Source organism: Mobula hypostoma, chromosome 14, assembly GCF_963921235.1.
Source record: "Mobula hypostoma chromosome 14, sMobHyp1.1, whole genome shotgun sequence".
Lineage (NCBI taxonomy): Eukaryota > Metazoa > Chordata > Chondrichthyes > Myliobatiformes > Myliobatidae > Mobula > Mobula hypostoma.
In genome coordinates, this window is record NC_086110.1 from 4,457,665 (window position 1) to 4,480,691 (window position 23,027).

The 23,027-nt window shown below is 47.8% G+C and overlaps 1 protein-coding gene across 6 annotated transcripts in view; it reads right to left on the reverse strand.

Annotated features, from left to right (window-relative positions):
* Positions 1-23,027, reverse strand: part of LOC134356063 (lysosomal protective protein-like) — a 53,683-nt gene that overhangs the window by 15,082 nt on the left and 15,574 nt on the right. For all 6 annotated transcript variants that reach the window (XM_063066597.1, XM_063066602.1, XM_063066599.1 and 3 more), the window contains 6 exons: positions 22,127-22,238; positions 21,872-22,009; positions 16,950-17,108; positions 15,340-15,431; positions 4,604-4,688; positions 1,521-1,670 (listed from right to left, as the gene is read on the reverse strand). In XM_063066597.1, the coding sequence (XP_062922667.1) occupies positions 1,521-1,670; positions 4,604-4,688; positions 15,340-15,431; positions 16,950-17,108; positions 21,872-22,009; positions 22,127-22,238 (736 nt within the window). The remainder of the gene's footprint in view (positions 1-1,520; positions 1,671-4,603; positions 4,689-15,339; positions 15,432-16,949; positions 17,109-21,871; positions 22,010-22,126; positions 22,239-23,027) is intronic.

A 23,027-nucleotide genomic window follows, 5' to 3' on the forward strand; every position in this document is an offset into this window, starting at 1 on the left:
AAGAGTGGTGGGAGGTTTAACTCTTACCTGTGCTATTTCAATGCTAGAATTAAAAAAGTAAGATTGGCAATGGAGACCAAGGATTCACGTGAAGTTCTAACTGAATCTCATATGATTTTAGGAAAAGAAATCTGTCTTTCTCACCAGGTCCAGCCGACATGCTGCTACAGTAAAGCGTCAGTTGACTTATGAACCCATTGTTCAAAGCCAGTTTTGGTCTGAGAATTATATGTCAAATTTGGAGGTGAGTAATGACTATGAAAATATTATGTAAGTGAGAGTGTGAAAGAGTTAGTGCCCAGTGGACTTTGCATAAGACCATAAGCCATAGGGGCAGAATTAGACCATTTGGCCCATCGAGTCTGCTCCACCATTCTATCATGGCTGATTTATTATCCCTCTCAACCCCATTTTTCCTGCCTTCCCTCCATAACCTTTGACACCCTGACTAATCAAGAACCTTTCACATCCACTTCAAATATACCCAATAACTTGGCCTCCACAGCCATCTGTGACAATGAATTTCATAGATTCACCACCCTCTGGCTAAATAAATTCCCCTTAATCTCTGTTTTAAAAGGGCTTCCTTGTATTCTGAGGCTGTGTTCTCTGGTTCTAGACATTCCAGTACAGGACACATCCTCTCCACATCTGCTCTATGTTTCAATATCCAATAGATTTCATCGAGATCCACCCCCCAATTCTTCTCAACTCCAGTGGGTACAGGCCCAGTGGGAATAATAGAAGGAATTAGCCTCAAACTTTATATTGTTTGGAAAGGGGGCGGGGTCCTTTGGTATTTTGTTTTGGAAAGGGGGTGTGGTCATTTTTATTTTGTTGTGGAAAGGGGGTGTGGTCATTGGTATTTTGTTTGGAAAGGGGTGTGGCCATTTGGTATTTTGTTGTGGAAAGGGGGTGTGGTCATTGGTATTTTGTTTGGAAAGGGGTGTGGCCATTTGGTATTTTGTTGTGGAAAGGGGGTGTGGTCATTGGTATTTTGTTTGGAAAGGGGTGTGGCCATTTGGTATTTTGTTGTGGAAAGGGGGTGTGGTCATTGGTATTTTGTTTGGAAAGGGGTGTGGCCATTTGGTATTTTGTTGTGGAAAGGGGGTGTGGTCATTGGTATTTTGTTTGGAAAGGGGTGTGGCCATTTGGTATTTTGTTTTGGAAAGGGGGTGTGGTCATTTTTATTTTGTTGTGGAAAGGGGGTGTGGTCATTGGTATTTTGTTGTGGAAAGGGGGTGTGGTCATTGGTATTTTGTTTGGAAAGGGGTGTGGCCATTTGGTATTTTGTTGTGGAAAGGGGGTGTGGTCATTGGTATTTTGTTTGGAAAGGGGTGTGGCCATTTGGTATTTTGTTGTGGAAAGGGGGTGTGGTCATTGATATTTTGTTTTGGAAAGCGGGTGTGGCCATTTGGTATTTTGTTCTGGAAAGGGGGTGGGGTCATTTGGTATTTTGTTTGGAAAGGGATGTGGTCATTTGATATTTTAAATATAATACGATAATACATGCTTCATACCATCCTCTCATCAAACTTGTAAAACTGGAAGACGTTCTTCATGTCCGCATCGAGTCGATTAAAATATTTCTGTACTCCCCCAGAACATTTCCTGTACAATGCATACAAATTGAGTCCACTGTTGTAGATGACCTTGTAGACTTTGTAGAGCTGTTAAAAGAAAGAACAATTTTTTTTTCAGGTCTAGACGAACTTCATCACCTTCGTACAAAATCTGCAACCCTCTCCATCCAGAAACGCCTGCTATCTTGGACAAGAGCTTGTCACTTGCAGGTGATTATGGACGAGGTTCGTTCTCCCAGGACAAGCCTCCAAATGAAAAACCTGCAATACCTTGCACATATGGAGTCCCAGGGCAAGAAAGTTTTGGTAAGTGTTGTGTTAAACAGAGGCCCTTCTATCTTCTCAGTCAAATTAGACAGCATGCACCATGCAGGGAAGAGTGGGCCAGGACTATCAGCTACATATAACCAATAACAGATCATTCCGTTTTCTGAATATGTTCACTCTCCTATTTGCTACAGTCACTACAGGTATATTTACTTCAATTTAAAGTGCTTTTGCTTTGCTACACAGATTGATGTACAAGTGAGGAAGGCCCCCTACCCCCACCCAACTTGAGGAGCAAGCAACACACATCAAAGTTGCTGGTGAACGCAGCAGGCCAGGCAGCATCTGTAGGAAGAGGTGCAGTCGACGTTTCAGGCCGAGACCCTTCGTCAGGAGCAGGCACCGCCTGGCCGCAGCTGATGAGAGGGACTCGCTAGCTTGGATCAACCTACATAAAGCTATGGGGCCAAATAACATACCCACTCAGGTGCTGAGGGACTGTAGTCCAGTTAACAGACATCTTCATCATCTCTCTGGAATTGTCCACTGCAGCCACAGGCTTCAAGGCAGCCACCGTCATCCCGGTGCCCAAAAGGGCAACAGTGACCTACCTCAGTGACACTGACTCAACGGTAATGAAGTACTTTGAGCGGCTGGTTATGATTGCATTAAATTCCATCTCCCTGCTACCCTGGACCCTCTCCAGTTGACCTATCACTCAAATCCCCAGTCCACTGATGATGTCATAGCCTCTGCCCTCTACTCCGTCCTGTCCCACCTGGAAAATAGTGCTTCGTTTGCCAAGATATTGCTTATTGACTTCAGCTCGGTGTTCAATATGATCATAGCTCAGAAGCTGGTGGGTAAACTGTCTGCATTGGGTCTCAGCACCTCTCTCTGTAACTGGACTTGGACTTCTTGACAGAAAGGCCACAGCCGGTTGTGTTGGCAGAAAGATCTCTGGCACCATCTCACTGAACACAGGCGCTCTCCAGGGCTGTGTGCTCAGCCCACTGCTGACGTCTGACTGCATACTAGATCCAGCTCAAACTGAACCATCGAGTCTGCCCCTTCAACAACGATAAAACAGCCTACAGGGAGGAGGTGGGGCGGCTGGAGAACGGTGTGAGCACAACAAATTGAGGTCTACGTGGACAGGACCAAAGAAACGATTGTGGACTTTAGGAAGGTGCTGGCTGATCACCCCTCACTCCATGTACATGGCTCAGCCATGGAGAGAGTTAGGATCACGTAACTAGGAGCGCACATAACAGGCCATCTCACCTGGTTCCTCAACACCACCTCCTTGGCTACGAAAGCACAGCAGCGTCTCCACTTCCTGAGGTTCCTGATGAGATTGAAGGGAGTGAGGCTTCCCCCCCCCCCCCACCCCAACCAATTTCTCCAGGAGCACCATGGAGAGTGTCCTGACCAGCTGCATCACTGTCTGGTACGGGAATTGTAAGGTATCTGGCTCTAAGTCCCTGTCAGGGCTGCTGAGAAGATCATCGTGGTCTCTCTTCCATCGATCAGAGATATCTATCAGGGGCACTGTGTACGCAAAGCCCTTAGCATTGTCAGTGAACCCTCCCTTCTGTCCAACAACCTCCTTGACCCCCTACCATCAGGCAGAAGGTACCATAGCATTAGGACAAGGACTGTTAGAATGGGAAACAGCTTCTTTCCCAAAGACATAAGACATCTGAACATCTGAACAAATAATATTTGTTAATTTACTAGTGGTAATATTACTTTATGTGTCGTGTATGAGCTATATATACTGTGTTGTGCACCTTGGTCCGGAGGAACTTTGTTTCATTTGTCTGTGTACATGTGTACAGTTGAATGACAATAAACTTGAACTTGACATTTGAGGTTTCAAAAGTTCAACATTAATTCCACAGAACTGGTGAGTGAGTGAGCTTGTAGCAGGATCTGGACCGGTTGGAAAAATGGGCTGAGAAATGGCAGATAGAATTCAATGCAGACAGGTGTGAGGTGTTGCACTTTCAGAGGACCAACCAGGGTAGATCATACACAGTGAATGGTAGGGCACTGAGGATTGTGGTAGAACAAAAGGATCTGGGAATATAGATATATAGTTCATTGAAAGCAGCGTCACAGGTAGACAGATTTGTAGAGGAAGCTTTTGTAACATTGCCCTTCATAAATCAAAGTACTGAGTACAGGAGATGGGATACTATGTTGAGGTTGTAGAAGACATTGGTGAAGCCTAATTTGGAGTATTGTGTGCAGTTTTGGTCAAAACTACCTCAGGAAAGATGTAAATAAGGTTGAAAGACATTTACAAGGATGTTGCCGGAACCTTGAGGCCCTGAGTAATAGGGAAAAGTTGAATAGTTCAGGACTTACTTCCTGAAAATTACACATGAAAATGAGGGGAGATTTTATAGAGATATGCAAAATTTGTGAGGAGTACAGATAAGGTAACTGCAAGCAGGCTTTTTTCATTGAGGTTGAGTGAGACTAGAACTAGAGGTCATGGGTTAAGGGCAAAGGGTGAAATGTTTAAGAGGAATTTCTTCACTCAGAGTGTGGAAAGAGCCGTCAGCAGTGGTGGTGGATGCGGGTTTGATTTCAGCATTGAAGAGAAATTTGGATAGGAGGGGCATTGAAGGCTATAGACTGGGTACAGGTCAATGGGACCAGTTCGGCATGGGCTAGATGGGCCAAAGGTCGGTTTCTGTGCTGTAGTGTCCTATGACTCCATGTCTCCTCAGTGAATAACTTACCGATTCTTGGCAGTTGTAGTTATTGTTGTTGTAGAAGTTGCAGGGTCCATATCCACAGCAGTATAAATTCAGGTTAGACCACAATCTAATGTGAGGGGAAGAAAAAGAAACATAACATCATCCAGAATGTAGCACTCAACTGTAACGGGTTAGACACCCTCATAGTAACCTCATTTTGTAGCTACCGTTAGTGACCTATGCCACACTATCTCAGCTCAGCAAACAGGAGAGACATTTCCATTACTGACAACCAGAGTGGTTCCTGTACTCAAAACCCTGTTGCAGTAAACATTTTCTTATTAATACAACCCTGGCTGGTTTATTCCATGTTTGATCCCAATAAAAATTAACCAAATCTCTAACTACAAACAGGAGAAAATCTTGAGATGCTGGAAATACAAGCAACACACACAAAATGCTGGAGGAACTCAGCAGGCCAGACAACATCTATAGACTGGATTATATGCACGCTAATCAATACACTGAACTACACTATCCCACTGGACCAGATTATATGGACGCTAATCAATACACTGAACTACACTATCCCATCGCCATTGGACCGGATTATATGCACGTTAATCAATACACTGAACTACATAATCCAGCAAAAGAACTGAAGACGTGCTGCAGGAATCCCCACTTCCTTAGCCAAGTGCAGCTGCAACACTGGTGTTGCCAGGACGGCATGGTAGAGTAATGATTTACAGCACCACCAATCTTCAGATCAGGGTTCAATTCCCACCGCGTCTGTAAGGAGTTTATTTTCTCCCTGTGTCTGTGTGGGTTTTCTCCAGTTTCTTCACGTATTCCAGAAGGCGTACAGGTCGGGGCGGGTGAGTTGTGAACAGGTCGGGGCGGGTGAGTTGTGAGCAGGTCGGGGCGGGTGAGTTGTGAGCAGGTCGGGGCGGGTGAGTTGTGAGCAGGTCGGGGCGGGTGAGTTGTGAGCAGGTCGGGGCGGGTGAGTTGTGAGCAGGTCGGGGCGGGTGAGTTCTGAGCAGGTCGGGGCGGGTGAGTTGTGAGCAGGTCGGGGCTGGTGAGTTGTGAACAGGTCGGGGCGGGTGAGTTGTGAGCAGGTCGGGGCGGGTGAGTTGTGAGCAGGTCGGGGCGGGTGAGTTGTGAGCAGGTCGGGGCGGGTGAGTTGTGAGCAGGTCGGGGCGGGTGAGTTGTGAGCAGGTGGGGGCGGGTGAGTTGTGAGCAGGTGGGGGCGGGTGAGTTGTGAGCAGGTCGGGGCGGGTGAGTTGTGAGCAGGTAGGGGCGGGTGAGTTGTGAGCAGGTGGGGGCGGGTGAGTTGTGAGCAGGTCGGGGCGGGTGAGTTCTGAGCAGGTCGGGGCGGGTGAGTTGTGAGCAGGTCGGGGCGGGTGAGTTGTGAGCAGGTCGGGGCGGGTGAGTTGTGAGCAGGTGGGGGCGGGTGAGTTGTGAGCAGGTGGGGGCGGGTGAGTTGTGAGCAGGTGGGGGCGGGTGAGTTGTGAGCAGGTCGGGGCGGGTGAGTTGTGAGCAGGTCGGGGCGGGTGAGTTGTGAGCAGGTCGGGGCGGGTGAGTTGTGAGCAGGTCGGGGCGGGTGAGTTGTGAGCAGGTCGGGGCGGGTGAGTTGTGAGCAGGTCGGGGCGGGTGAGTTGTGAGCAGGTGGGGGCGGGTGAGTTGTGAGCAGGTGGGGGCGGGTGAGTTGTGAGCAGGTGGGGGCGGGTGAGTTGTGAGCAGGTGGGGGCGGGTGAGTTGTGAGCAGGTGGGGGCGGGTGAGTTGTGAGCAGGTCGGGGCGGGTGAGTTGTGAGCAGGTCGGGGCGGGTGAGTTGTGAGCAGGTCGGGGCGGGTGAGTTGTGAGCAGGTCGGGGCGGGTGAGTTGTGAGCAGGTCGGGGCGGGTGAGTTGTGAGCAGGTCGGGGCGGGTGAGTTGTGAGCAGGTCGGGGCGGGTGAGTTGTGAGCAGGTCGGGGCGGGTGAGTTGTGAGCAGGTGGGGGCGGGTGAGTTGTGAGCAGGTGGGGGCGGGTGAGTTGTGAGCAGGTGGGGGCGGGTGAGTTGTGAGCAGGTGGGGGCGGGTGAGTTGTGAGCAGGTCGGGGCGGGTGAGTTGTGAGCAGGTCGGGGCGGGTGAGTTGTGAGCAGGTCGGGGCGGGTGAGTTGTGAGCAGGTCGGGGCGGGTGAGTTCTGAGCAGGTCGGGGCGGGTGAGTTGTGAGCAGGTCGGGGCGGGTGAGTTGTGAGCAGGTCGGGGCGGGTGAGTTCTGAGCAGGTCGGGGCGGGTGAGTTGTGAGCAGGTCGGGGCGGGTGAGTTGTGAGCAGGTCGGGGCGGGTGAGTTGTGAGCAGGTCGGGGCGGGTGAGTTGTGAGCAGGTCGGGGCGGGTGAGTTGTGAGCAGGTCGGGGCGGGTGAGTTGTGAGCAGGTCGGGGCGGGTGAGTTGTGAGCAGGTCGGGGCGGGTGAGTTGTGAGCAGGTCGGGGCGGGTGAGTTGTGAGCAGGTCGGGGCGGGTGAGTTGTGAGCAGGTCGGGGCGGGTGAGTTGTGTGCAGGTCGGGGCGGGTGAGTTGTGAGCAGGTCGGGGCGGGTGAGTTGTGAGCAGGTCGGGGCGGGTGAGTTGTGAGCAGGTGGGGGCGGGTGAGTTGTGAGCAGGTCGGGGCGGGTGAGTTGTGAGCAGGTCGGGGCGGGTGAGTTGTGAGCAGGTCGGGGCGGGTGAGTTGTGAGCAGGTCGGGGCGGGTGAGTTGTGAGCAGGTGGGGGCGGGTGAGTTGTGAGCAGGTGGGGGCGGGTGAGTTGTGAGCAGGTGGGGGCGGGTGAGTTGTGAGCAGGTGGGGGCGGGTGAGTTGTGAGCAGGTGGGGGCGGGTGAGTTGTGAGCAGGTGGGGGCGGGTGAGTTGTGAGCAGGTCGGGGCGGGTGAGTTGTGAGCAGGTCGGGGCGGGTGAGTTCTGAGCAGGTCGGGGCGGGTGAGTTGTGAGCAGGTCGGGGCGGGTGAGTTGTGAGCAGGTCGGGGCGGGTGAGTTGTGAGCAGGTCGGCGCGGGTGAGTTGTGAGCAGGTCGGGGCGGGTGAGTTGTGAGCAGGTCGGGGCGGGTGAGTTGTGAGCAGGTCGGGGCGGGTGAGTTGTGAGCAGGTCGGGGCGGGTGAGTTGTGAGCAGGTGGGGGCGGGTGAGTTGTGAGCAGGTGGGGGCGGGTGAGTTGTGAGCAGGTGGGGGCGGGTGAGTTGTGAGCAGGTCGGGGCGGGTGAGTTGTGAGCAGGTGGGGGCGGGTGAGTTGTGAGCAGGTCGGGGCGGGTGAGTTGTGAGCAGGTCGGGGCGGGTGAGTTCTGAGCAGGTCGGGGCGGGTGAGTTGTGAACAGGTTGGGGTTAGAGAGTTGTGAACAGGTTGGGGTTAGAGAGTTGTGAACAGGTTGGGGTTAGAGAGTTGTGAACAGGTTGGGGTTAGTGAGTTGTGAACAGGTTGGGGTTAGAGAGTTGTGAACAGGTTGGGGTTAGTGAGTTGTGAACAGGTTGGGGTTAGTGAGTTGTGAACAGGTTGGGGTTAGTGAGTTGTGAACAGGTTGGGGTTAGTGAGTTGTGAACAGGTTGGGGTTAGAGAGTTGTGAACAGGTTGGGGTTAGTGAGTTGTGAACAGGTTGGGGTTAGAGAGTTGTGAACAGGTTGGGGTTAGTGAGTTGTGAACAGGTTGGGGTTAGAGAGTTGTGAACAGGTTGGGGTTAGAGAGTTGTGAACAGGTTGGGGTTAGAGAGTTGTGAACAGGTTGGGGTTAGTGAGTTGTGAACAGGTTGGGGTTAGTGAGTTGTGAACAGGTTGGGGTTAGAGAGTTGTGAACAGGTTGGGGTTAGTGAGTTGTGAACAGGTTGGGGTTAGAGAGTTGTGAACAGGTTGGGGTTAGAGAGTTGTGAACAGGTTGGGGTTAGAGAGTTGTGAACAGGTTGGGGTTAGTGAGTTGTGAACAGGTTGGGGTTAGAGAGTTGTGAACAGGTTGGGGTTAGAGAGTTGTGAACAGGTTGGGGTTAGAGAGTTGTGAACAGGTTGGGGTTAGTGAGTTGTGAACAGGTTGGGGTTAGTGAGTTGTGAACAGGTTGGGGTTAGAGAGTTGTGAACAGGTTGGGGTTAGAGAGTTGTGAACAGGTTGGGGCGAGTGAGTTGTGAACAGGTTGGGGTTAGAGAGTTGTGAACAGGTTGGGGTTAGTGAGTTGTGAACAGGTTGGGGTTAGAGAGTTGTGAACAGGTTGGGGTTAGAGAGTTGTGAACAGGTTGGGGTTAGAGAGTTGTGAACAGGTTGGGGCGAGTGAGTTGTGAACAGGTTGGGGTTAGAGAGTTGTGAACAGGTTGGGGTTAGTGAGTTGTGAACAGGTTGGGGTTAGTGAGTTGTGAACAGGTTGGGGTTAGAGAGTTGTGAACAGGTTGGGGTTAGAGAGTTGTGAACAGGTTGGGGTTAGAGAGTTGTGAACAGGTTGGGGTTAGTGAGTTGTGAACAGGTTGGGGTTAGTGAGTTGTGAACAGGTTGGGGTTAGTGAGTTGTGAACAGGTTGGGGTTAGTGAGTTGTGAACAGGTTGGGGTTAGAGAGTTGTGAACAGGTTGGGGTTAGAGAGTTGTGAACAGGTTGGGGCGAGTGAGTTGTGAACAGGTTGGGGTTAGTGAGTTGTGAACAGGTTGGGGCGAGTGAGTTGTGAACAGGTTGGGGTTAGAGAGTTGTGAACAGGTTGGGGTTAGAGAGTTGTGAACAGGTTGGGGTTAGTGAGTTGTGAACAGGTTGGGGTTAGTGAGTTGTGAACAGGTTGGGGTTAGTGAGTTGTGAACAGGTTGGGGTTAGAGAGTTGTGAACAGGTTGGGGTTAGAGAGTTGTGAACAGGTTGGGGCGAGTGAGTTGTGAACAGGTTGGGGTTAGAGAGTTGTGAACAGGTTGGGGTTAGAGAGTTGTGAACAGGTTGGGGCGAGTGAGTTGTGAACAGGTTGGGGTTAGAGAGTTGTGAACAGGTCGGGGCGGGTGAGTTGTGAACAGGTTGGGGTTAGAGAGTTGTGAACAGGTTGGGGTTAGTGAGTTGTGAACAGGTTGGGGTTAGTGAGTTGTGAACAGGTTGGGGTTAGTGAGTTGTGAACAGGTTGGGGTTAGAGAGTTGTGAACAGGTTGGGGTTAGTGAGTTGTGAACAGGTTGGGGTTAGTGAGTTGTGAACAGGTTGGGGTTAGTGAGTTGTGAACAGGTTGGGGTTAGTGAGTTGTGAACAGGTTGGGGCGAGTGAGTTGTGAACAGGTTGGGGTTAGTGAGTTGTGAACAGGTTGGGGTTAGAGAGTTGTGAACAGGTTGGGGCGAGTGAGTTGTGAACAGGTTGGGGTTAGAGAGTTGTGAACAGGTCGGGGCGGGTGAGTTGTGAACAGGTTGGGGTTAGAGAGTTGTGAACAGGTTGGGGCGAGTGAGTTGTGAACAGGTTGGGGTTAGAGAGTTGTGAACAGGTCGGGGCGGGTGAGTTGTGAACAGGTTGGGGTTAGAGAGTTGTAAACATATGGTGTTGGTACATGAAGCATGACAACACTTGCGCAGTGTTGGACCTCATTGGTCGTTGACACAAACCATGTATTTCAATGTATGTTTCGATGCACATGTGACAAATAAAGCTCATCTTTAATCATAGCCAACAAATCAGAAAAATGACCAGAAATGTTCTGCCGACAAAAAGTGGGATAAATCCAACTTGGCCACTTACCAAAACATTGAATCACAGAGTTATAAAACAGGACAGAAACATTCAATACAGAGTTATAGAACACCACCTTTGGCCCATCCAGTCTGTGCCCAACTATTAACCTGTCTAGTCTGCCTTCTGCTAGCAAGTGGAACTTACTTAGCAACTACTCGCTCACAGAAACTTAGTTAGGGTTGTGCCAAAGTCACTCAGCTCCTTAGTTCATAACCACCAGCATCCAACATGAACCGAAGAGCGAAACTCCAGAGATGAGGTCATCTGGCCTTGACATTAATTCACAAACACAAGAGATTCTGCAGATGCCGGAAGTCCAGAGTAACACACACAAAATGCTGGAGGAACTCAAGCAGGTCTAGCAGCATCTAAGGAAGGAAAAAAGCAGTGGGCGTTTGGGGCCAAGACCCTTCATCAGGACTGGAAAGGAAGGGGGAAGATGCCAGAATAAGAAGGTTGGGGGGGAGGTGAAGGAGTACAAGCTGGTAGGTAATAGATGAAACCAGGTGAAGGGGAAGATGGCTGGGTGGGAGAGGGTTGGATGAGGTGAGAAGCTGGGAGGTGATAGGTGGAAGAGAAGAAGAAGTAAACTGATAGGAGAAGAGAGTGACCATGGGAGAAACGAAAGGAGGAGGGGCACCAGATGGGCAGGTGAGGGGAGGGAAGGGAATGGGGAATGTAAAAGAGAAAGGGGAGGGGGAGAAATGACTGGAAGTTAAAGGAATCAATGTTCATGCTGTTAAGGCAGCATTTGACTGAGTTTGGTATTAAGGAGCCCTGACTAAACTGGAACCAATGGGGATCGCAGGGAAAACTCTCTATTGGAATGAAACCTAGCACAAAGGAAGATGGTTGTGGTGGTTGGGGGTCAATCACTTCAGCTACAGGACATCTCTGCAGGAGTTCTACAGGCTAGTGCCCCAGGCCCAATCTTCATCAATCACCTTTCTTCGATTGTCAGGTCCCAGGAATGTATCATTGCTGGTGCTTGCACAATGTTCAAGACCAAATGCAGCAAGACCTGGACAACAACCAGGCCTGGGCTGATAGGTGGCAGTAACATCCACACCAGGCAGTGACGGTATCCAGCCAGACAAAATCCAGCTCTCAATCTGTCATTCAATAGCATTGCCATCACTGAACCCCCACTATTGATGTCCTGTGTTTACAACTAAACAGCAACTGAGCTGGAGGAGCTATATACACAAAGTGATTGCAAGAGCAGGGGTGGCAAGTACTCAAAGCCTGTCCACCATCTACTAAGCTCAAGTAAGGAGCGTGATGGAGCTTTCTCCACTCGCCTGGATGAGTGCAGCTCCAACATCACAACAGCTCAGCGACGTATAACAAACAGCAACCTGCTTGACAAGCACTCCTTGCACAGCCATTCACTCCCTCCACCACCAACACACGACAGCAGCTTGTACCATCTACTCACTCACACTCCTTCCAAAACCACCACCACTTCCTCCTGAAACACAAAGACGGCAAAATACGGACAACACCACCAGCTGGAAGTTGACCCCCACGCCGCACACCATCCTGACTTGGAAATATATCATCGTTCCTTCACCACTGCTGGCTAATCTTCCACTATCTCATTATTTGTTTGTGTTCCTTCGCCACTCAAACATCATGGAATGATCCTCTATATTAAAGATGCTTGCTACACTCAGTGGCCACTTTATTAGGTACACCTCTACACCAGCTCATTAATGCAAGTATCTCATCAGCCAATCACATGGCAGCAACTCAGGGCATAAAAGCATGCAGACATGGTCAAGAGGTTCAGTTGTTGTTCAGACCAAACATCAGAATGAGGAAGAAATGAGACTTAGACTGAGGAATGATTGTTGGTGCCAGACAGGGTGGTTTAAGTATCTCAGAAACTGCTGATCTCCTAGGATTTTCACACACAGCAGTCTCTAAGGTTTACAGAGAATGGGGTAAAAAACAAAAAAAATCCAGTGAGGGGCAGTTCTGTGGGTGAAAACACCTTGTTAATGAGAGAGGCCAGAGGAGAAGGGCCAGACTGGCTCAAGCTGACAGGAAGGTGACAGTAATTCAAATAACCACACGTTACAACAGTGGTGTGTGCAAGAGCATCTCTGAACACACAACATGTCAAAGCTTGACGTGGATAAGCTATAGCAGAAGACCATGAACATACACTCAGTGGCCACTTTATTGGGCACGGGAGGTAGCTAATAAAATGGCCACTGTATGTAAATGCATTGCCATTAATAGAGATTTACACCTGATTAGATCCATAGTGATTTAGGATAAATTAGACAATGCTTCTGCCATAGGTATAGCATTTTGCACCTGCCGTTCTTTTTGTTAAACCTTGTTGATGCATTTTTTCCCTGTTTACAAAATCTAAATATCAATTGTCAGTTTTCTCATTGTGAACTTCCAAGAGTTCACTCAAAGTGTGAGGGCGATTATGCCTTTCCACAACACACAGTCCGATATTGGAGAAGCTACAATTACAGAGCTAAAAGTGCCTTTTACTATCAAAGTAGACAGAGGAATGTATACAGGAGACCAGCCATTCTTCACTGATAATGAACATGTTAAGGCAGAGAATGCGCCTGGTCATGCCCCAGGTTTTCCCTCTTAAAACAATCTGGTCACTTCTATTTATAGTGTTTCTCATTACAGATGGGATGAAACTGGTTGCAGGCTCAATGTGGAGTGAGGATTGTGGGAAAACAGGTTCCCTCTCATAATTTCTCACACATTTCTTATCTTCCATCTTAATGCATCCTTACACCTCCAGGTTCTTCCTCCCTACACGGCCCTGGAACCCTTCTCTCCACCCAGCCACCATTTTCTCACCTTCATCTGGTGAGCACAAAATGGGAATCCTTTAGCCCTCCATGGTTGGACAGAACGGAAATGGCCCATCTTCTCTATGCTGACTATCAAGTACTTATCTGTACTGATCACATTTTTAGGCACCTGGCATGTAATGGAATCCTCTCCCCAAACCTGCCAGGCAACACACACCCTTGCTGACCCCATGTACTTATACCCAGACCCCAGGTCGCTCCCCCAACTCAAACCACCTCGAGTGGCACCCCCCATCATCCTGCACAACAAAATAGTGCACCTAGGTACCTTTCCCCATACCGGCTAGGCAGCACACATCCCCTCGACCCCACATACACCTCCATACATTCCACCCCACACACACTTACCCATCCTTACCCAAAGCTACATCCCAACTAACCCTATGCTGCACCCCAGCTAACTGGGAGATACACCCCATAATCCTAGCATTGCCAAACCCTAACCCTGTAATGCTCTATGCTTTATCATTCATATCCCTGGAGACACGACACTGTAGATGCTGGAATCAGGAGCAACAAACACAAAAGTCTGAAGGGACTATCTACAAGATGCACTGCAACAACACACCGAAGTTCCTAAGGCAGCACCTTCCAGACCCACGACCACTCCCATCCAGAAGGATGAGAACAGCAGATACCTGGGAACACCGCCACTTGGAAATCCCCCTCCAAGTCACTCACCATCCTGACTTGGCATCGTCGCCATTCCTTCATTGTTGCTGGGTCAAGATCATGGAATTCCCTCCCTAACAGCTCTGTGGGTGTACCTACACCTCAGGGACTGCAGCGGTTCAAGAAGGCAGCTCGTCACCACCTTCTCAAGGGCAACTAGGGATGGGCAATAAATGCTGGCCTAGCTGGCAACACCCACATCCCGTAAATGAGTTTTAAAACCTCTCAGCACGTTAGGCAGCATATATGACGGGAAGTGAATAATTGAGGGTGAGGCTTCATCAGGACTGAAAGATGGAGTGGAGATAGACTGAATACTGACTGGGATTAGCTGGCAACCAGGAACCCCAGCTAGCCATGGTGGACAGACCTCATCAAATCGGTCCCCACTTTAGCACCTGACCACACCGATGTGGGGGGGGGGGTCACATCAGAAGCATTTAACACAATAAATAAGGTCTGAGTATTTGTATGTAAGTGCCTGTCTCCCCTACAACGGCTGTTTAGGAGCCTGAATGGTGATGAGGGAGGAGATGTGGGGACTGTGTTACAGCACTTGTGGTTACAGAGGAGAGTGCCGGGGGGGGATGGGGAGAAATTAAGAGAGTGATCCCTATGCAAAGCAGAAAGGGCAAAGGAGAACATACTTGCCAAGTACTTGTTAAATATTGTGAGGGTACTTGTCTCTATCACTTGCTCAGACAATGTGTTCCAGATTCCAAATTCTTCCTCAAGTCCCTTGAAAACTCCTAACCTTTCCCTTAGCCCCCCGTCCCCTGGCTTTAAGCCCCTCCGATTTAGGAAAGCATTTCTTACCAGCTATCTTCATGCGTCCCTTATAGTTTGTTATTTATCAAACGTAACCGTGTGCGCTCCAAAGAAAATGAACCTGAAAACTGAAGCACTCCATCCAGCAGGCAAGTTCCCCTGCCTGCTCTGCAGTGTGATCACATCTTTATCCAATCTCCCTGATCATTTCCCAAAAACAGCTTCCAACAAAGAGCAACCTTTGAAAGGAAAGCTAATTTAGACCAAGCAATACACACACACAATGCTGGAGGAACTCAGCAGGCCAGGCAGCATCAATGGAAAAGAGTACAGTTGATGTTCCAGCATCTGTAGATTTTCTCTTTTTTCTAATTTAGACCAAGTTTAGACCAAGCTTTTCTACTTACTTCCCTCACTCTGTATCCAGTACCTAGACCCACAAAATGTCTGAGCAGCTTTTAACTGTTCTCAGGGTAAACAGATAGAAATTTAATGAGTTGGCTTTGACATTCACCCATCACAAGACAATGGAAACAACATGATGCGAAGGTGCCAGCCCTTTCCTGGTGTGGGTCCCACCCAAAGTCCTGCTAGAGAGCAGCAGGAAGCCATTCCACGTGTCTGCGGCTGCGGCGGCAGGAAGGAACTGCACAGCCAGTATGCTGCAGCAGGAGCCACCTCCAGCACACGGTGCTGGTCAGAGCTGGAGCAGGGGCAGGGGAACGGTTCATCATGCATTGAGCCTTTGCCACAAAGCGATGGGGGAATGGTAGAGACCAATTATACAAAACTTACGTGTCCCCGATGAGGCCATGGTAATAGGCAAAGTAAACAAGTGACTGATCGTTAAGACGCTCGCTGCTCATTCCATTGCCAACTCCAAAACCCTGAAAGAAACAGGACACAGCTTCACTATAGAGTCCACCATAAACTGGGCGTGTTGAGTTCACACTCTGTGCCTGCAGTGTGTTCTGGTACCTTGGGGTGGCACAGTGGAACAGCCAGTAGGACCAGGATTCAAACCTGAATATCTGTCCTATCTGTATGGAGTCTGCACCTTCTCCTTCTGATCACATGGTCTCCCTTTACACCCTCCAGATGCTCTAGTTTCTTCCAATATCCCAAAGGTGTGTGGGTTCATGGGTTAGAAAGGTCTTGTAGATTGCCCCACTATGTAGATGAAGGTAGAATCTGGGGCAACCGATGGGAAAACGGGGAGAGTAAAAATTGTATAGGGCAACTGGCTGGTTGATAATTGCACAGAATTGATGGGCTTAATGGCTTGTTTCTGTGCCATATCTCTTTACGGGTTCTGCATGGTGGGTCATATCTAAAAAGATTTGGTTGCTTGTTGATGCTTGACTGGCCAAGTCCCATATTATCACAGTGATTACCGGGCTGAGTGTGCAACCTGGGGTGTAAAGACAATCATGGGAACACAGGTCTTTATGTCCGAAGATGATGTGGACACATTCCCTTTCGCTGAGCCCCCACCAATGGCAGCCACATGTGCATGTGTGCACACACACACACACACTTCCTATCCCTCCCAGGGATGGACAATAGGTACATCTTCTCCTAACTACCCTCAGGGAGGAGATACAGGAGCCTGAAGTCTCACACTCAGCGTTTTAGGAAAAGGCTCTTTCTCTTCACCATCAGATTTCTGAATGGTCCGTGAATACTACTTTGTTATTCCTTTTTTGTGCTATTTACTTTTTGTGTAATTTATAGTAATTTTATGTCTGCTTTGTACTGCTGCCTCAAAACACCAAATTTCACATCATCTAAGTCAGTGATGATAAATCTTTTGAGATTCTGACATAGTGAGTCTCTGGGAACAGGCCTGAGCTGTTTCTACCACAGACGTAAATGAAAAGAATGATTCAAACTGGCTGTAAAAAATCTGAGGCCTGGTGGGGTCAGGATGGAGCCTCAGATGCTATGGGACCTATATCAGCACTAGACTGGGTCTATCTCACTGCATGACCTATCTGATTGGAGGAGTTGTTGACCATTCAAAACTATGCGTCACTCTCGACTACTCCAAAAACCCCAGTATCAGTCGTCAAGAAGCATCTGATTGCTTCAATATTTGCCACCAAAAAAGATGAACAGATCGATTATCTCTGATCTTTTGTGGGGTTTGTCTGTGCAGAAACTGGTTCTGTGTTTCTCAAAGCTGCATTCCAAAAGGCGTTTTGTTGGTTAAAAGGGGCTTTGGGTAGTGGTGAAGTGTGTCTGCTCCCTGTTCTCTCCCACCAGCCCAATTCCTCAATCCCACATCAGGATGTGAGGAGAGGGTGGCAATCCACACCACAGCCAGGACACAGCTTTCAAGAAAGACGACACTGGGCCAGAGGGGTGCAAAGACGGCTGGACACGTTGAAACAAAAAACAGGTACCTTCAAGTTGATTTGTGCTGAGCCCTCTGCGATCTTGAGACTCAGTGATGGAACGTAAACCCCAGCATAGCTTTCACCAAACACATAGAACTCATTGCTTGCAAACTCAGGGAATTTCCTGAAGAAGTCCTGCAGAGCCAGGTAGTTGTTCTCGGCAACCTGTGGGAGCGGGGTGGGGTGGATACAGAGCTGTGGGTTAAGACTATGCTGAAAAGTTAAAAGTGGATATAAGGATATAAACACAAGAGATTCAGCAAACGAATGCTGGAAATCCAGAGCAAAACACACAAAATGCTGAGGGACCTCAGCCGGTCAGCTGCATCCTTGGAGAGGAATAAACAGCCTACGTTTCATCGGGACATGGATATAAGGTCTTCGGGATGTCTGGGGTAACAGCTGCCAGTATCACTGGCAGTAAACTCCAGTCACATCAACATATTCTAACTTCAGTGAGCAATCTTTGGCTTTACAGCTTGGGTTCCACTGTAGGGATTGAAGTCCCAATTGTAAGGTGCCTCGTCCACAGTAATTGGCAAACAACCCCATTAATGAGCTCAATATTGACACAAACTCTAAAACAAGCAAACCATTTTAAGAGGAAAATTGCACCAACAGCTTTGTTTAAACTACTTAACAAGTAAGATAGGGAATGTGCAGGTAACATAAGGGAGATCCTTAATGGGTATTTGAAACAGTAGTTACACCAGGGAGGCATCACATTTTGAGACTGACAGATTAAAAATTTATTTCTCTGTATTTTCCCAAGGATTAATGGAAGAACATAAAATGTATTTACCAGAGATAACAAAAAAGGATGGATTTTTCCACCAGATTAAATACTGGAAGTGAGAGCACTTAGTACTTGCTACTTGTCTAACATTGAAGTCATTTATATAATGTTTGTTTAAACAGTGTTTCTTCCCCAAAGTGCTCTGTTTAGTTCCACTATAATGCAATGCAAAGCCCTATGGGTAAGTGCTGCTCCCCTTCTTCAATGAATCCTATGATGGGGGAAATTAGAACTATGGAGCATAGTTTCAGACCATTAACAGAGAGGAGACTGAGGATGCTGAAATCTGGAGTGAGAAAGGAGCTGCTGGAGGAACACAGCAGGTCAGGTAGCTTCTGTGGAGGGAAATGGACAGTTAATGTTTCAGGTCAAGATCACCAAGTTCAGATGAAATGTCTCAACCCAAAATGTCGACGGTCCATCGCATTCTATGGATCTTGTCTGGTCAGGTGAGTTCCTCCAGTAGCTCCTTTTATTTACTGAAGAATTTACACTCTCAAAGGGTCATGAGTCTTCGGACTTCACCGCGAGCTCGGGTGGTGCAGTCACTGAATATAGAAAAGCGAAGGTAAAATTTCAATTGTACTGGAAGTAGGGCAAGAAAGTGGAGCTGAAGTCAGGAGCAATCAGCCAAAGCCTTACTGACAAGGATAGATCTGGTCCTAGGGTTGAGGTTCTTAACTGGAAGAAGGCCAAATTTGAAGAAATTAGAAAGGTTCTAAAAAGCATGGATTGGGACAGGTTGTTCTCTGGCAAGAATGTGATCGGTAGGTGGGAAGCCTTCAAAGGAGAAATTTTGAGAGTGCAGAATTTGTATGTTCCTGTCAGGATTAAAGGCAAAGTGAATAGGAATAAGAAACCTTGGTTCTCAAGGGATATTGCAACTCTGATAAAGAAGAAGAGGGAGTTGTATGACATGTATAGGAAACAGGGAGTAAATAAGGTGCTTGAGGAGTATAAGAAGTGCAAGAAAATACTTAAGAAAGAAATCAGAAGGGCTAAAAGAAGACATGAGGTTGCATTGGCAGTCAAAGTGAAGGATAATCCAAAGAGCTTTTACAGGTATATTAAGAGTAAAAGGATTGTAAAGGATAAAATTGGTCCTCTTGAAGATCAGAGTGGTCGCCTATGTGCGGAACCAAAGGAAATGGGGGAGATCTTAAATAGGTTTTTTGCGTCTGTATTTACTAAGGAAACTGGCATGAAGTCTATGGAATTAGGGGAAACAAGTAGTGAGATCACGGAAACTGTACAGATTGAAAAGGAGGAGGTCCTTGCTATCTTGAGGAAAATTAAAGTGGATAAATCCCCGGGACCTGACAGGGTGTTCCCTCGGACCTTGAAGGAGATTGGTGTTGAAATTGCAGGGGCCCTGGCAGAAATATTTAAAATGTCGCTGTCTACAGGTGAGGTCCTGGAGGATTGGAGAGTGGCTTATGTTGTTCCGTTGTTTAAAAAAGGATCAAAAAGTAATCCGAGAAATTATAGGCCGGTAAGTTTAACGTCGGTAGTAGGTAAGTTATTGGAGGGACTACTAAGAGACAGAATCTACAAGCATTTGGATAGACAGGGACTTATTAGGGAGAGTCAACATGGCTTTGTGCGTGGCAGGTCATGTTTGACTAATCTATTGGAGTTTTTCGAGGAGGTTACTAGGAAAGTGCATGAAGGGAAGGCAGTGGATATTGTCTACATGGACTTCAGTAAGGCCTTTGACAAGGTCCCGCATGGGAGGTTAGTTAGGAAAATTCAGTCGCTAGGTATACATGGAGAGGTGGTAAATTGGATTAGATATTGGCTCAATGGAAGAAGCCAAAGAGTGGTAGTAGAGAATTGCTTCTCAGAGTGGAGGCCTGTGACTAGTGGTGTGCCACAGGGATCAGTGCTGGGTCCATTGTTATTTGTCATCTATATCAATGATCTGGATGATAATGTGGTAAATTGGATCAGTAAATTTGCTGATGATACAAAGATTGGAGGTGTAGTAGACAGCGAGGAAGGTTTTCAGAGCTTGCAGAGGGATTTGGACCAGCTGGAAAAATGGGCTGAAAAATGGCAGATGGAGTTTAATGCAGACAAGTGTGAGGTATTGCACGTTGGAAGGACAAACCAAGGTAGAACATACAGGGTTAATGGTAAGGCACTGAGGAGTGCACTGGAACAGAGGGATCTGGGAATACAGATATAAAATTCCCTAAAAGTGGCGTCACAGGTAGATAGGGTCGTAAAGAGAGCTTTTGGTACATCGGCCTTTATTAATCGAAGTATTGAGTATAAGAGCTGGAATGTTATGATGAGGTTGTATAAGGCATTGGTGAGGCCGAATCTGGAGTATTGTGTTCAGTTTTGGTCACCAAATTACAGGAAGGATATAAATAAGGTTGAAAGAGTGCAGAGAAGGTTTACAAGAATGTTGCCAGGACTTGAGAAACTCAGTTACAGAGAAAGGTTGAATAGGTTAGGACTTTATTCCCTGGAGCGTAGAAGAATGAGGGGAGATTTGATAGAGGTATATAAAATTATGATGGGTATAGATAGAGTGAATGCAAGCAGGCTTTTTCCACTGAGGCAAGGGGAGAAAAAAACCAGAGGACATGGGTTAAGGGTGAGGGGGGAAAAGTTTAAAGGGAACATTAGGGGGGGCTTCTTCACACAGAGAGTGGTGGGAGTATGGAATGAGCTGCCAGACGAGTTGGTAAATGCGGGTTCTTTTTTAACACTTAAGAATAAATTGGACAGATACATGGATGGGAGGTGTATGGAGGGATATGGTCCGTGTGCAGGTCAGTGGGACTAGGCAGAAAATGGTTCGGCACAGCCAAGAAGGGCCAAAAGGCCTGTTTCTGTGCTGTAGTTTCTATGGTTCTATGGTTCTATGAATATGAATCAGATTCAACTGTCCATCCGATCTCCCTTTTTCCTGTTTCATAACTTCTCCCCATGGCAAGTGTAGGTCTTCCAAATATATTAGGAGTTTGAACAGAGCGTGTATGTGAGCAAAGACTCTGGCAAATTTCTGCAAACGTACTGTAGAGTGCATTCTGATTGGTTGCATCACCGAGTGGTGTGGTGGGGCTACTGCACAGGATCGGGAAAAGCTGCGGTGGGTTATGAACTCAGCTAGTTCTATCATGGGCACTAGCTCCCCAAACATTGACAACATCTTCAAAAGGCTCAGAAAGGTGGCATCCATAATTAAAGACCCTCACCTTCCAGGGCAATCCTTCTTCTAAAGTAAGTACATGTTTGGCACAGCATCGTGTGTATTGTGCTGTAGTTAGAAAAACTACTAGAAAAAAACGTTTCTCATCGCTATTGCCAAGGAGGAGGTACACAAGCCTGAATATACACACTCAATGTTTTAAGTCCTGACGAAGGGTCTCAGCCTGAAACGTCGACTGCACCTCTTCCTAGAGATGCTGCCTGGCCTGTTGCGTTCACCAGCAACTTTTATGTGTGTTGCTTGAATTTCCAGCATCTGCAGAATTCCTGTTGTCAATGTTTTAAGAACAGTTTCTTCTCCTCCACCATCACATTTCAGAATGGTTAACGAACCCATGAACACTACCTCACGATTTTTGCTCTTTTTGCACTACTTATATATATCTTACTGTAAGTTATAATATATTTTATGTATTGCAAGCTGATACTAATTCTGAAATGTGCACACTACATTGTGGAAGGACCTGATGTGAGAAATCCCCCTGGGGAGCTACCGCCAATGTACAAACAAGAATGATCTAGTTGGTTGGGTGTTGGAGCTTTCTAGCAATGATCACCACCCTATCGTATGAAGTGTAATAAGGCATTTCGGTGTAAGTTACTGCAGAAATGAGAGCCAGAATGGTAACAGAATTATTGGGGTGGAAGGGAGAGGAGAAGAAATGTAGGCTAAGCTATCCAGAGGAAGAAGCTGGGATGTGTAAAGATTTCAAGGTGAAGGAGGTAGATCTACACCAGCTCCACAAGCTGCATAATGTGATGAGTTAACTGTTCAGCTCAAGAAGAAAATGGACCTTAGTGCTCAGGTGATGTGTCTTTTGTACTGTTCACCTCTACTTCCTCCTTCACTGAGGTGATAGAAGCTGGGCAGGGTTAGGCAGGCTGGGACAGGACAGATTGACTACAATACCTCTTTATCGTTGGTGGTGTAGTCTCCGCTATCGGAGTAGGAAAAGCCAACACCAGCCGGAGACTCCAGGTACAGCATGTTGGCCACCTTGTTCCAGCTGTACTCGTTAATGTAGAGGGTCTGCCCATTGTCATCCACCTGAAATCAAACACATCACTGTCAATAAGTTTCAACCTCTCGCCCTGATTCCATGTCGTGTGACCGACCCACACCTTAGAGCCACCAACTGCACTATCCAGCCATGGGAAGACTTACATGCAAAGGTCCGTTTTCAGAGAGGTATCCGTCCAACGAGCTGCACCCTGGGCCACCGTTCAGCCACAGGACCACAGGGTCAGTGGTTGGGTCTCGTTGAGATGTCACAAACCTGGAGAACAGAAGACTCATTAGAAATAAGAACCGTGATCGAGGACCCTGCAGGATCTCAAACGGGTGAGCAACCCAGCCTGCCGATGATGGGTGGGCTTAATCTGTTGGAGAAGGGAAATCCCTCAGGACCACTTCTACCACTTTCCCCTCTGAAGGAACTGATCTTGTTACACCCGGTGCGGGCTGGCATACAACGTCCTGCTGAAGCAAAGTAATACATGAATAAGTAGTGCAAAAAGAGAGAAAAGAAAGAGTTCACGTGTTCATGGGCCATTCAGATATCAGATGGCATCCATAAATGCTGCCTGACCTGCTGAGTTCCTCCAGCATGTTTCTTGCATCTTCAGAGACTCTTGTGGTTCAATCCATGTCAGCAGGGTGAGACAGTTAGAACCAGTTGCAGGAAGAGGATTCAATAAGGTGGATGCAGAGAAATGATTTCTTCTGTTTAGGGAATCCTTACACGATATAATTCAAGATAGACTGCTCAGAAACAAAACTAGGAATGTTTCACCCAAAGGAAGTGGAAACTGTGGACTTTGGATTTATTAGTATTTAATGTAGGTATCACTTGTGAATGTGTGTATCTGATGCAATGTACCTATGAAGCTTTTGTAAAGTAGGTTTTGCATTATACCTGCCCATATGTACTTGTGCATATGACAATCAACTTGATTTTGACATTAACTTGGAATGTATTTTTGGATAAGTTCATGGATGGGAGGGATATGGATGGCTAAGACCCAGGTACGGGTCGATGGGACTGGCAGAATACATACGGAAGCAT